The 13,652-nt window shown below is 35.7% G+C and overlaps 1 protein-coding gene across 2 annotated transcripts in view; it reads right to left on the bottom strand.

Moving 5' to 3' along the window:
* Positions 1 to 1,518: 1,518 nt before the first annotated feature.
* The window catches only part of crebrf (CREB3 regulatory factor), a 33,414-nt gene continuing 21,280 nt past the window's right edge, over positions 1,519 to 13,652 (bottom strand). For both annotated transcript variants that reach the window (XM_014471381.2, XM_023342926.1), the window contains exon 10: positions 1,519 to 13,143. In XM_014471381.2, coding sequence (XP_014326867.1) covers positions 13,025 to 13,143 — 119 coding nt within the window. In that variant the 3' untranslated portion in view covers positions 1,519 to 13,024. The remainder of the gene's footprint in view (positions 13,144 to 13,652) is intronic.

Below are 13,652 nucleotides of genomic sequence, written 5' to 3'. Positions count from 1 at the left end.
AACAAAAACAATAACGGTAAATTGTGCTATAAATTATTCAGAAGATACAATTTTGGCATTGGATATTGTTTAAGTTGCTCTTAGCCTGGTAATATTTGTGGACCTAAAGATGTTCAGGCTTGCAAATGTCTTCCAGTTATCTTGTGAGTCAGTTATGCAACCACTATTTTAAACTGTTTTTTATTAATCTGCTCATAGATGACACTGAATATTATAAATAATACCGTATTTGTTAAGAATAAAATAAATAAGATTGCTACTACAGGAGTGATGCATTTAATTTTTTTCTTCCACTTTTAAAAGTACCTTTTACTGTACTGTAAAAGAGTTTTGATCTACCACAATGTATGTTAATCAGCACAAAGGGCCAAAACTTTAAAAATATATAAATAAAAGTAAAGTAATGCCAGGTTAGAGTTGTTTTTTTATATTATTATTTTTCCTGTACGTTGGCTGCTTTTTCACTTTTTTCTGTTTGTAGCTGTCAATTTTAGGGAAAATTATCTTCTTTATGTAAAAAAAGCCCATTACAAATTGATATTTATTCCTATTTTGTCTTACTGCTTAATGTGAAGAAACTAGAAGTTTCTCTGAATTTTCACAGTGCTTGTGAAAGTCTGCAAGTCTTTTTGCTGTAGAAAATATCGCTCACTGCCCTGGGCACAATGGACTGAGCAAGAAAAATTATCTACCATCTTCTCTCAAGAGTTTTCTTTTTACTACACACTTTTAAGTAAGTGTGTAGTGAAAAGAAATTTTATAAATATGGTGGTGGTCCAGGGAGGAATAATTTACCTAAAGGTGGCAAATCCATGGATTTTAGGACTCTGAAGTGCACGTGATATAGTTTATATTCTGACACAGACAAGTCAAACCTCATATGTATTATTCTATGCTCTACAGATATCCATACAATTTGTCAAACTTATATTCTATACTTTAAATTACCCTTGAAAATTTGTTCTTTTACCATCTTAGTGGGAAACTGAACTTCTGTCAAAATCCATATGCAGTTTTTTTGTGCAATGGATATTGATTACACACATTTTAGTTATCAATCAGTGGGCAATTCCTTAATTGATAACAATTTGAAGCAGGAAATAACAAAATGTCACTCAGAATTGCATGTATGCAATCCTTAAAAGTGTACAGGTTGTATACGCTTCAACAACCAAATGTCTACAAAAACTACAGTCATGATTCAGGTTGTACACAGTTAAATAGGTGAATAAATAAAATTTTCCATTCACCCTTTGTGAAAACTTATAAAATATCAGAAATATATTATAAATAACAATAGACTGAAGCTAGACAACCCTGCATTAGAAGAAACGTCTCCTCAGGATAATCATGCATAATCTGCATGTACTGGTCTGTATTTGAATGTATCTTTAATGCATTTTATACCAATTCAGACCCAGCGTGTTTTAGAGGTTTTGTAAAACGTTGTTTTGCACTACAGCAGTTCCTTAGACAGATAAAATGTAAGTCAAAATAAGAAAGAAACAGGAGTCAGAGTGGGGTGCTAATGGTTTTTATTGTTTTGATATTAAAATCAATAAACATAATCAGACTAATGTGGTTACAAGCAGAGCTGCAGTACCAACACCCGGCTGATACATGACAGAAAAGAAAGAATGATTTAACACAAAGTTAGAAAAAATAAAGAGGCACAAGAACACAACAGAGATTCAGGGCAGGTGTCCGACAAAAACTGTCAAAAGCTGAAACAGAATGGGCCATTACAGTACAAACCGAGAAAAAAAAGTCTTACATTTCCATGCCTGTGCAACTGTGCCTCCAAAAAATACAATGTAAAAGAAAGAAGTTAAACCAAAAGTATAAACCCAGCACAACATTTATTATATAACATAAATATAACACATGTCAAGATATTGTATTTAAACAGGCATATATGTGAACTACAAATAGACGTCATTGCTAAAGAGAGGATCAAGTTAGTTTCAGCAGGATACACGTTCTGCAGGTTTTGCTTCTTTACCAAATTAGATTCACCAAGAGATCTATTACAGAGCACTTAGCAATGAAGTACAGCCTTCCTACTGAAACTGGGGAGAGGAACACACACAGGACTAACTACAGAAAGATCCCATGCGGTTGATCTAGTAGAATAAGTTACCATACAAGACCAGAAGCATCATAACAATGGCATGTGGAGCTCAGGATGGCCGATACCTTCCACATCCTCTCCAAATGTTTGGGCTTGTATGGATTTCCTACTAAAAATTGACGTACTGTCTGCTCTTATTCTTAGAAACAGAAGAAAATAAACAGAACAGATGCTTTACTTTAAGAGAAGCATTTTTTCTTTTTGTTGAACGTCTCTCGTGTGTTTTGGCAAGTCTGGAAGGAGATGTAAATCACTGCAGTATTGGTTTGTAAGATTGACGAGTGTAAAAGTAGATAGTTTTGCTTTTATTGTCAAAGATGGGTAGTTTTTTGCTTTAGTTAAATCAGTCTGCAGAAGAGGAGATGAACCCCTCCTGTATTTATTCACTACAGGGGAAGGTGAGGGGTCTCTGCCCACCAGCCTTAAGTGGCCCCGTCCTAATCTCCAGGGCTACGAGACAAGACACTGCAAACCAAGCCCTTCTTAAAAAGAAAGTAAATAGAGCTTAAGAAATAATTTAAACAAAACAAAAACAACAACAGGGAACGTGGTAAAAATCTCAACATTTCCACTGAAGTTCTTTTAATGGCAAATGAGCCATCTTCTAAGGTGAGAGCTAAAAGTTGGTTTAGCTTTGAACCATATCGAACCTTTAACAACAATTAATGAGTTTCACAGGCAGAAATTTCTCACCACTCAATGAAATATTATTCAGGGAAACTTGCATATTATTTGCAAATAAAGTACATTGGTATATCACTAAGTTTAAACTGAGGGTCAAAAGGTGCTTCTTTATATATTAAAGCTATTTAACTCTTTAACTTGAATTGATTTATTTCAGTCATTCAAGTCCTTCGAAAGTGCAAAGAAATAAAAAATATCCTCACAATGGTAGTTTGCAAAGAAATCTTGTTTGAGGAATTTAATACTCTGATTAGAAAATAGTGATTGGGATCTCAATATGAGTCTTAATAATAAGCATCAATCAAATTGATTGTTGTTTGCATATTTTCACTTTGATCTGTAAAAGAGATTACAAATGAGTTATTCAAGGTTAAAGATTTACTTATTTGTTTAGGCTGTTTGCAATTTGTCCCTTACATAATCAGTATGTGGAAAAACTATTTTATAGCCATGGACTTAACTATAGCATCTCAATTTATTCAACTCAGTAGTTAAAAATGTCAATAGTAGAAATAAATAATCATAAAAATAATCAAAACCCAGCTTTAGTTGAATATTATTTTCTAAAAGACTTTTTTTTTTTACACATTTTTGCATTTTACTTTGTGCACTTGTTGAAATTGAGTTTTTAGAATGTTTATTTTTCAGCTTTGTGAAATAAGAACGGGTCTACTACATTAAAGAACAAATCCTAATTGATTATAGATAGGAAGCTATCAACTTTCCCATGACTGGCAGATCAACTTCTGAATCTTTAGATATTTTCTATTCATTAAAGCATTAAAAAGCAGAATGCAGCAGATTTTAGTCTAAAATACACATCAACCACAGATGCACTTTTGGAAGAGTTTGGTATAAAACATCGTCTAAAGCATAAATGTAATTATCCTTACCAGAAAATATGCTCTGTGTTATAGCAGAGGTTATCAAAATAGAAAAAAAAAAAGAATTGATGCAGATTGGAAAATGCCTAATCGATTGCTGATTTATTGAACTTTTGCCACTAATTTCCCAGAAATGAGAGATTAAGTTTGAGAAATCATTGTGGTTTCATTGTGATTTGCACCTGTGAATCTCAAGACATGTGTCTGACTTTCTATCCTCAGTGGAAATACTTTAAAATCTCAATTTAATCATATTTGTCTCATTGCATTTTAAATTACAGGCCTTCACAAATAAATATCACATATTATAAACACTAGGAGTAGGGGAAAATATAAAATATAATTTAAAACAATATAAACATTTGACAGAGTTAGCATAAATATCAAACTATAACATTAACGATAGGAAGGTTTAAACATATGAGCAAGAGTAGCCACATAAAAATATAACATTCGAGATCTTTCTCTATCATAATGACCAGAGTCTCCCTTTGAGCTTCCAAACAAATACAAACAAGAAAGAAATAAAATCTCCAGACACTCTTTCATCTGTCTGTGTGATCCTGCTGAGGAAGACGAGTCTACATTCAACAGCAAAGCAGCAGCGGAGGAGTTATACCTCGCTATGTCAGCGTACAGCAGTCAGAAACACCAGACTGACCGGAGTCATCAACAGAAGGAATAATATGGCTAAAATTCAACACAGCCATGTTACTGTAGCACCCAGCCAGGGACAGAGTATAGCACCACAGTTTACCCCCATGCTCAGTTTGTCGCTTCATCCGCAACCTGCGACTCAGTGCCAACACTGACTTCACGGAGGGGTCTGGCACTTCATTATAGCAAAGTTAAAAAATGGAAAGTGTTCTTTTTTTATTGGTTTTATTTCTTTTTCTTTTTTACTGTCACATAAAGGTCTCAAGAGGCAGCAACACAGTGCACCATGTCAAAACCTCAGAAGAAGAAGAATGCATTGATATTGACCAGGTAAAAAGCAGGCCCCGAGTCTCCCTCTGTCACTGACACAGTGGAAGTTTGCTCTTCTCTACACAAACACACCAGCAGTGATAGCAGCAGCAGCCAATACAACGTACGATATTGTGGCGTAGTGGGCAGAGAAAGAGTTTCAAAAAATAGAACCGGGTTTCCCAAAACAACATCGGGTTCCACTATAATACTAAAGGGAAATACCGTTGGAAAGTAATTCAACATCTGGGAAAGAGAACCTGTTTAAATCTGCTGCTAACGGTTGATTACACTGTAAAATGTGTGGATGTTAGATAGAGCAGGGTTTTCAGTTTATTTTTGTATTTCAAGTTTAAGTTTTGGAAAACCCAGTCCATTGTTTCTGTGGGGAAATCCCCTCCAGACTGACAGAAGGTGCAGATTTGTGTTTTTGTATATTTGATTAAGGCACCTGGTTCAGCAGGCATCATAATTCAAAATATTGTCTTTTTTCTGTAAGTGTAAAAACCAAGGGCAAGATGAGTAATGCTTTTGGTCTTTTGACTATCACAGGAAAAATATCTAAGAAAAAAAAACAAAAAAAAAAAACAAGGAGGAGTATGTAGGGTAAATATACTGGAAATCTGTCATAAACATCCTCAAGCCTCTTTGTGCTCATTCAATAGCAGCAAGTACAAAATCAAATCACTGAGTACAGAGAGCCCCAAAAAGCCATGCAACAACTTTGTGACAATGAAATCAATTTCTTATGTCCAAATCATTTCCCTATTCTGCAAGGGAATTAAAATGCACCAAATTCTCTCAGCTTAATGCAAGAAGTTACCCTGCAAACACACAAGCCTTGCTGCTTCTCATTTCGGGAAGAACAAAAGGGAACGTAAGTGACACAACCTCAAAATGTGAGGCAGTTTTACAAAAATAGGGTTGTAAGTTTAAACAAAACAGAATATATGTGAAATGATACAAACAGAACTGGAAGCCAGACTTTTGGGTCATGACAATACAGCCAACAGATGGGAGTCAAAAGAACCCATTATATAAACATTTTGAAGAATACTTACTTTATCGATTCTACACTAAGAAGTTTCCAGGAAAAAAAACACAAATTGTGCCTTAACAATGGAAAGTTAAGGAATAAAAAGAGAAAACACTACAACAAGCTGTAAAAACAACACTGACTATCAATTGAAACTGCTTTTGCAAACAGCTTTTCTGGCGTTATTTTAATTAAAAGTTCTTTGCTGCCTTCCTTCAGACTTAAAACATAAGGACAGCACAAGTTGGGATCAGTAGAGTACGTTGTTCCTAGCTACAATAAAAAACGCTAATTGCATTACATGTTGGAATAAAATACTAATGCTAGTAAAAGCGTTCCTATTAAGTTTTTTAAATAAATATGTATATCATTGCATGAGAGAACTGAGAATTTTGGAAAGATTTATGTGACTTGGCAATTCATCAAATGTTACACTCAACTTTATTTCCTTATTTTTACTATTAAAATAATATAAATACTTTTTGTCACTGAAGCAAGCTGTAAACAAACAAACTATTTTATTAAATGAGTCATTTATTACAGTTTTTCAGACATTAGCTGTCATTTTTACCTTCTTATAAGCTTGAAGATATTACCCCAGTTAACAAGGTAGTAAGTTGTTGGATGAAAAAAATGCTGATGCCGTAATATATTTTATTAATTAACACAAGCAAAATAGATTAAAGAAACTTTCAATAGCTTTAAAAGAGCTAAATATAATCTAATGCAGCTGTAGATTTAAAATTCAATATTTCTAATTTTAAAAGTATCTTAAGTGCAGTAACTTTATAACAATAGCAAGATGCAAAGAAATCAACAATATAGCAAGTGAAGTGGTTGCCAAGTTCAGTATGTTTTTCAAACAACTTTCATTAACCACCATTTTTTCTTTCCTTTATGCTAATGTCAAAACTACAAAATCTAATTGTTGTAAGCTATTATAATAAATGTTCATCGTGCTGTTCATAATATAATATAATTCATAAGTATATAAAATACACTTCAATTCACTTTAATACAGGTACATGTGAAGCTTCTGAATTGTGAGGTTGGGCAAGGTTTGCTTAGCTTTGCAACATATTAAAATTCAAATCTTCCCATTTCAAAAGGACAAAATTACTACAAATCCAAAATTCAGGGTTTTTTTTAATCATTACTTTAAAGACTATTAGGATTTTATTAAATGAAACAGCAGAACTAAAAACAATGTTTGTATCAGATGACATTTGTTGGCATAGTTTAAGCTAGCATGAATCTAAACTCAGTGCTAACAAGCTAGCATGTTGCCAGGTTGTGTAAGACATAATCTTTAAATTGTTTTAAAATACAAAGTTTCAATAAATCCAAAGTTTATTTTTAGATTGTTTTTTGTCTGTTTTGTTTTGTTTAGATAATTTGGTGCTAAGGCTTAGTATTTTATCCCCATTATTTCCAACTTATGCTATCCTTTAACCACCTGGAATCAGCAGTAATGGATTAAGAAACTTTAAGAGATTCCTACAAACACAGGATATCAAATCACGTATTTTAAAAAGTTATCTCCAATCCATGTGTTTATCTAGCTTGTGAAAAAATTCCATTATACTATATTTACTATAACTATCAAGTCCAAATTATTAATATAAATTAACATACTGATAAAACCGTACCGTCAAAGGATTTGTATGAAATCTAATCCTTCATCTAGAATGCTATTAATAATTTAACTGAGCAATCAATCAGTTTATACTGTGAAACAGATGGAAACTTCTCTGAAATTATATTATATGATCTGATAATGTGTATCACTGAAATAATATATATTATTTTTTAAATTTCATTATGGCTAGTTTTGTCAAGCCCAAGAAACTGGCTTTTACAAAAGAAGTCATGCTATGCTGAGCAACATTTATACCACAAGTCAATAACAGAAACTCCCAACTCCTGCTGTTCAGAGAAAGAACCCATGTGAATCTTCTTCTTACTGGTCCAACAGCAAAATCTCACCATTTACAGAAACTTAAAACTAATGGAAACAATTGGAGTGGGGGGGCAGCACTTCTTGGATGACCAAACAATATCAGCACCATGTGACAAACCCCAGTTGGATCACAGCTGGACATCAGAGTCAAATCCTTCATGAAGGGAACATGTTGCAGATTCAAAAAAATTTTTTTGTTTGTTTTAAATTTTTGTGTCAAAGTCTGTTGGCCTTTGTTTTGACTTTGTGTACAGAGCATTGCACCATAGTGATTGACATTGATAATTCAGAACACACAGACAGACAATATATTTTTTGTACAGAGTAAAGAATGGCGACAATAACTGGAATACATAAATATATTTTTCTTGCGATTTTATACGTCATCACATGTCAGATAGAAGAACAGTATTACCCTGATTTGCTGAAGAAGAGCTTTATGGTATCCACGTAGCTTTTATTGAACAAGAGTAGCACAAAGTTACACACTCTATTAGCTTAATAGTTACGGTATAGGTTTTTTTTTTAAACTAAAAAGAATAAGGAATAGTTTTACTGGCGTGGATTCTCACTCATTTCCTTGACTATTAAAATGCCACAGAGTCTCTTGGTTCGAATGTAAAGTTGCACAGCTTGCGCCTATCATGTTAAATGTAAAAACCTGTGAGGACTCTCTTAAAACTACAGCCTCGTGATCGACAGCAAAACATGCGCGCCTCTTATGTCAGCCGGCCGTCAACCAGCGGCCCTGTAACCACTGTTGACCCCCTGACAGACCTGGCATCAAATCATAGCTGAGAAAAGGCTTTGAATACTGTGTTCAGACTTCTGAAGTCAATTTTCAGTTATGGATCGCCACGTCTGCTACTTCAGTCAGGGTTGTTTTGAGCCAATCAGGCTGAATGGTTTTGTTGCTGTTGTTTACCAGACTGGCAGAACAATGTTATAAACCCCAGGCATGTCCCTTTAGCTACAAACATGTCTGCCATGTTGTTATTTTTGTTTGTGCGAAGTTATTTCAGAAGGCAATAAGTGTCCGGATTGAGTCTCCACTTGTAATTGGCTTGCCATACAGTACAGTGATATAGTAATATCCCCTAAGGCGGCCCAGAAAACCAGCTTTGGAGCGAGCTCTTCCCGGCCGCCCAAGGCTAAACCCCCTCCTCTTTAAGTCACAAGTAGAAATCAGTTTACAAATGATAACAATATAGCTCTCTGAAGAAATGTGTCTACACTGTACATCGCCCTGAAGAGGAAGCCAAAGCAGAATCAGATTTTCCATAGGAAACCTCTACTGAAGGCAAATGAATCATGACGCCAAGGGGGTCAGCATCAGAATCAAACGTAGGGGCCCTGGAATCAAAACCCTCTTTTTTTTCATTTTGTTTTGTTTAAGACCACAAACATACCATAACACCCTGACCAGGAAATAGACCGATCCTGTCAAGACACTGCACTTCCCGAAAGCCAAGCAATGATACTCTCTTCCTCTCTCTGAACACCTCATATCATTTCATGGCTCAAGAAAATTTGTAGATCTAACCCCCCGTCAGGCCACACGCGTATATTACTTGCTAGTTCAGAGACCTAGCCGTGTCAGGTAATAGACTTATCTGAGCAAGTAGTCATCAAGTACACTTGCAGCATTCACACGAGGCCGTTTAGCAGCAAATGGAAGAAAAAAAATATTTCTTTTTGTTTTTTCATTTTTTTGGACAAAGTGCTGTTGTCTTTTTAAACATATAATCTACACATATAACTAACATTTAGAAGATACATATTAACTCATAGTTTATTTACAAAATATATAACTACTAAGAAAATAACTATGGACGGAAAGGGGAGAGCAAGTCTTTAGGCTACAACTAGTCAAACAAGTCAAATGTGAATATTGGAAACTTATCGTTCTAGTTTCAAAAAGAAGCACCATTTCTCCCTTTTTAGACAGAAAAGGAAATTAGCTATTACCCAATCATGAAATACACAGAGAGGAACGTTCACAGTCATTAGAAAACGCTCTGGAAATAACTTTTGATCTTCACACTGCCCTGGAATCAAAAAAAACTCATTCATGAATTTATTTTAAGTCCTAAAATTTGATTATGGTTAATTTGAGGAGAATTAGTTCTTAGGTGAAACAGGTGGAAATAAAATTTTGAAATATTTACACAATTGAGAACACGTGGTATGACATAAGCAGTGAAATATGTACCGGTAAGTAGCTAATTTTGATGCAGTAAGGCTAGAAGAATGAAGGCGAGGCGAGGCATACAGGTCAACAATGCAGCTCGAAAGGTAACAATCCCAGGAATGCAAACATCTCGTAATTTAATGATTGATTCTGAAACTAAAGTTTAGAAGCACAAAAAAAAACAGAATTGCCTGATTTTTAAACCGACTGAGCTTAGCATGTGGAAAACACACTTTTTATTCCTGTCAGTGAATGCACCATAACTAAGAACGACATTCTGCTAACCACAACACTCATCAGTGGGGAAGTTCTTACTGAGTGAAGAAGACTCAAAGTTGTCTATTTTCGAATGACTGAGCTGTTAAAGAATAAAGTATTTCTACAGAGGAATGTTGGCTGTTCATTCAGAGAGTTAGGCGTTGTCATGTTGCATTTTCGGGAGTTTTGTGTCTCATTGAAGTGGCAAAATTAGCATAGAGCACATTTTAGTAGATACCAGGAAGGCTCTTTGGACTACTGCAAAGTTTCACTCTTTGTGAGCTTCCAACTTCTCTATCATGAAACATGTTGGATTTGGAAATGTTTGGAATATATCAGAGATAAAGTAAAGATCCAGATGTTCTAGCGGAAAGACACAAAGACTGCTGCTCAAATTTAGCAGTGGTAACTGTTATTATACAGGTGGAAAATGTCAATCTCGTCATCATTTTGTCTTTGTTCTAAAATAGTGACTCCTTTCTCACACACAGTGTAAGATTATTACTCTTATAAGGCCAAAAAATGTTTTGAATGCTGCTAATCAGAAATCCATATCAGCAGGTAGAGGTTTGGGTGAAAATCAGTCACAAATCTTTTATTGGTACATCTCTACTAAAATGTAAAAGCTGCTGATTCCAGGTCAGTGTGAAGCATCATTTTGAGCCACAAGACAAATACAGTCTGTCCTCCATCTTCCTGCAGACCGCTCTAATGACAGTGACGTTATGCCACATTGTGTCTGAAATTATCCAGTCCTTGTTCTCTTTTACACAGTCAGTAAAGAAGATTATTCGATCAGCCTGTCTCTTCTTTTTCTCCATAACTAATTCTCTGACCTATGAATACCTAAAAACCAGAAAGCAAGTCTAAGAAGCAGCTTAAATACAAAAATATACTGTTTTTTGTTTATTTTTTCTCTAGCTTTTTAAATGCAGAAATGTGACATGCTTGAAAACAAATCATGAAAAGTAGCATTTCATAACTCATAGATGTAGCATTAATGCTTCTATATACAGTACTTTAAAACACAACTCAGATAATATTCTGCTTGTGAACTAGACCTTGACTACATACAGAAATCAAACAAGTGACACAGGAATATTTTGGTTATTTCAGGGAACATCTTGACAAGCAAAAAAAAAAAAAGTAACTTAGCTTATCTACTAGGTGAGCGCTTGTTTTTTTTTTGTTTGTTTTTGTTTTCGAACTAGCGCCATTAACACACTTAGCATGTGCGGGGAGGAATCAGTTCAGGAATGAAGTGGTTCCTAAGCAACAAATCTACAGGAAAAAGCCCACGATGCAAGGGACACAAATTAATGTTCCTTTTCTGTACAGAATTGGACCCAAACTAATTTCACAGTTCTATGAAGTTCCCTGACCCTCCCACATTTCTTACATTCAATACGGCGTCAGGTAAGCTGTGCAAAACCTTACTTTGACTGGCTGGTCGCCATTTTCGTTGCATGTGTCTTTGGTACAAAAAACAATCAAAATATAGTGTGCAAATATTTGTTGTAACCCTAAAGGAAAAATATCTGTTAACCCGCCCCATCCCGCCCCTCCCAGGACCCTAAAGACAAGAGTACCAAAAACCGAAAGGAATCTATTGCAGAGCCCTCCTATATACACAGACTCTGTGGCATCACGCAACAAGAGCTTCCATTTGTTTATGTACATTCAGAATATCTTTAAACAACTTGTGCCCATCCTTTCGTTCCCTAACAACCTTCTCTCCAAAGCTGGAGCTCGAGTCCGTCTCTAACACACACTCATTCAGACTTAAAGAGACACACACATACATATACAAGGCACAATGAATAGAACTCTGATCAAACACTAGTATGAACACATCAAACTGTCACCACCACGCTGCCTGGTCAACTTTACTGTACAAAAAAGGGAGGAGCTGATGCCTGGGAGACACTTCTATATACAGTTTCCTGGAGGAGATGGATTGCTGTTTATGTCATCTTTATCACCATCCTCATCATCGTTTCCCAGTCCAGTTATAACCACCAGAAAGCCCCAAAAAAGCACCATGCTACATGCATTTCCAATTCAGGTTGTGAACCACTTCCTGTTGATTAAGGTTACATGTCGAAACCAGCAGGATGTGTGATCACTTGAATCTTCTACTGCATTTTTTTTTCTGTTTCATATCTTGCGCTAATATACTAAACCTGTTTTTGCAAGCAGTAGAGTTGATTGGCAAACAGGGGATGGCATAAATTTATTTAGGCCTTCAGTACTAAATATTTCCTGCCACCCTGCTTTTTTCTCCCCTGCAGCTTTCTGGGCTACCAGAGCCATTTTTATAAAAGTGCTTCAGTGAAGGGGTCAATTTAACATCCTGGAACTTCTTTTTTTGTTGTTTTTTTTCTCTTTTTTTGCTTTTTGGGATAAAGCTCCTTGTATAAACGATAACTTATGCTTCATCAATCTGCGATTGTTTCTGGCATGTAACAAGATTTCCTCTGTCTTTATTACCACCTCAAACAAAGTCTTCCAGTGGTTATGCTCATTTGAGCTCCAGTCTCAGTCCCTAAAGCCTGCAGCAGGCGACGTTACGCTCATCTAACAACCACCAGTGGATTTAAGAATGTGCTGCTCCAGACACACCAAACCATCACTTGCTTTTCAACGTGCTTCTCCCAACAGCCGGCCACCATGGTTGGGGAGACAGCGATGTACTGACGCTGCGCGTGGCGTGCAGAGACGGAAAAGCCAGGGTTTGTGCCTTACAGCTGCACGGCAAAGACAAGCACACGTACGGGGAGGTGGTGTGTGTGTTTGAGTGACTGACGATGAGTGTTTACTCTGAGCTGGAGGGGCATGCAGAGGGGAGAATAGTTACAACGGACAGCACGGTGGTAATATGGAGTCCACTCTTCTCAGTGGACGGAGGGTTTGTCTACATTTTGGAGGTGGGGACTCGCAGGCCGACCAGTCCTCCCGTTGGGTCACCGCGTCCCGTGTTTTCCAAAATCTTGTTGACAAAGTCTGAAGTCTGCCCAGCAACCGGCGATGGCACTAAAAGAGACGTAAAGTTGTGCAAATGTATTTTCTCGTATACAGATTTCCTCTGTCTGCTTTTTTATGGCAGACAGCTGCATCCTAGGTGCACAAAGGAGCATTACAGGAGATCCTCCCTATAAAACTACACTACTATCACGGCTCCCAACAAAATCAATATGTTTACATCCCTTCTGGCATTAGAACAATTATTTATTCTGTTTTACTTGTTTTCAAATAACATTTCTGCTGTAGAATGTTTATTGCAAACAATTTGTTCTCTTTTTAATGTTCAATACACGTCAAAATTATTTAATAATTGTATACTGTATATTATTATGATTTGCTTATGTATTTATTTCAAACATACATATTCACATTCACAAGTTAAATACTATGATATATATTTAGATAACTATTTGTTTGAAAAGGAGGTAGGCAGAAGCATAAACATATTTGACCCTCTTTCTTTTCTTTTATACGTGTCTCAGTTTACATGTTGTTATTAATTTAAACAAATATAATTA

This window comes from Xiphophorus maculatus, chromosome 11, assembly GCF_002775205.1.
Source record: "Xiphophorus maculatus strain JP 163 A chromosome 11, X_maculatus-5.0-male, whole genome shotgun sequence".
Taxonomy (NCBI): Eukaryota; Metazoa; Chordata; class Actinopteri; order Cyprinodontiformes; family Poeciliidae; genus Xiphophorus; species Xiphophorus maculatus.
The sequence above is the reverse complement of the archived record's forward strand: the minus strand, read 5'-3'. Positions and strand labels throughout refer to the sequence as shown.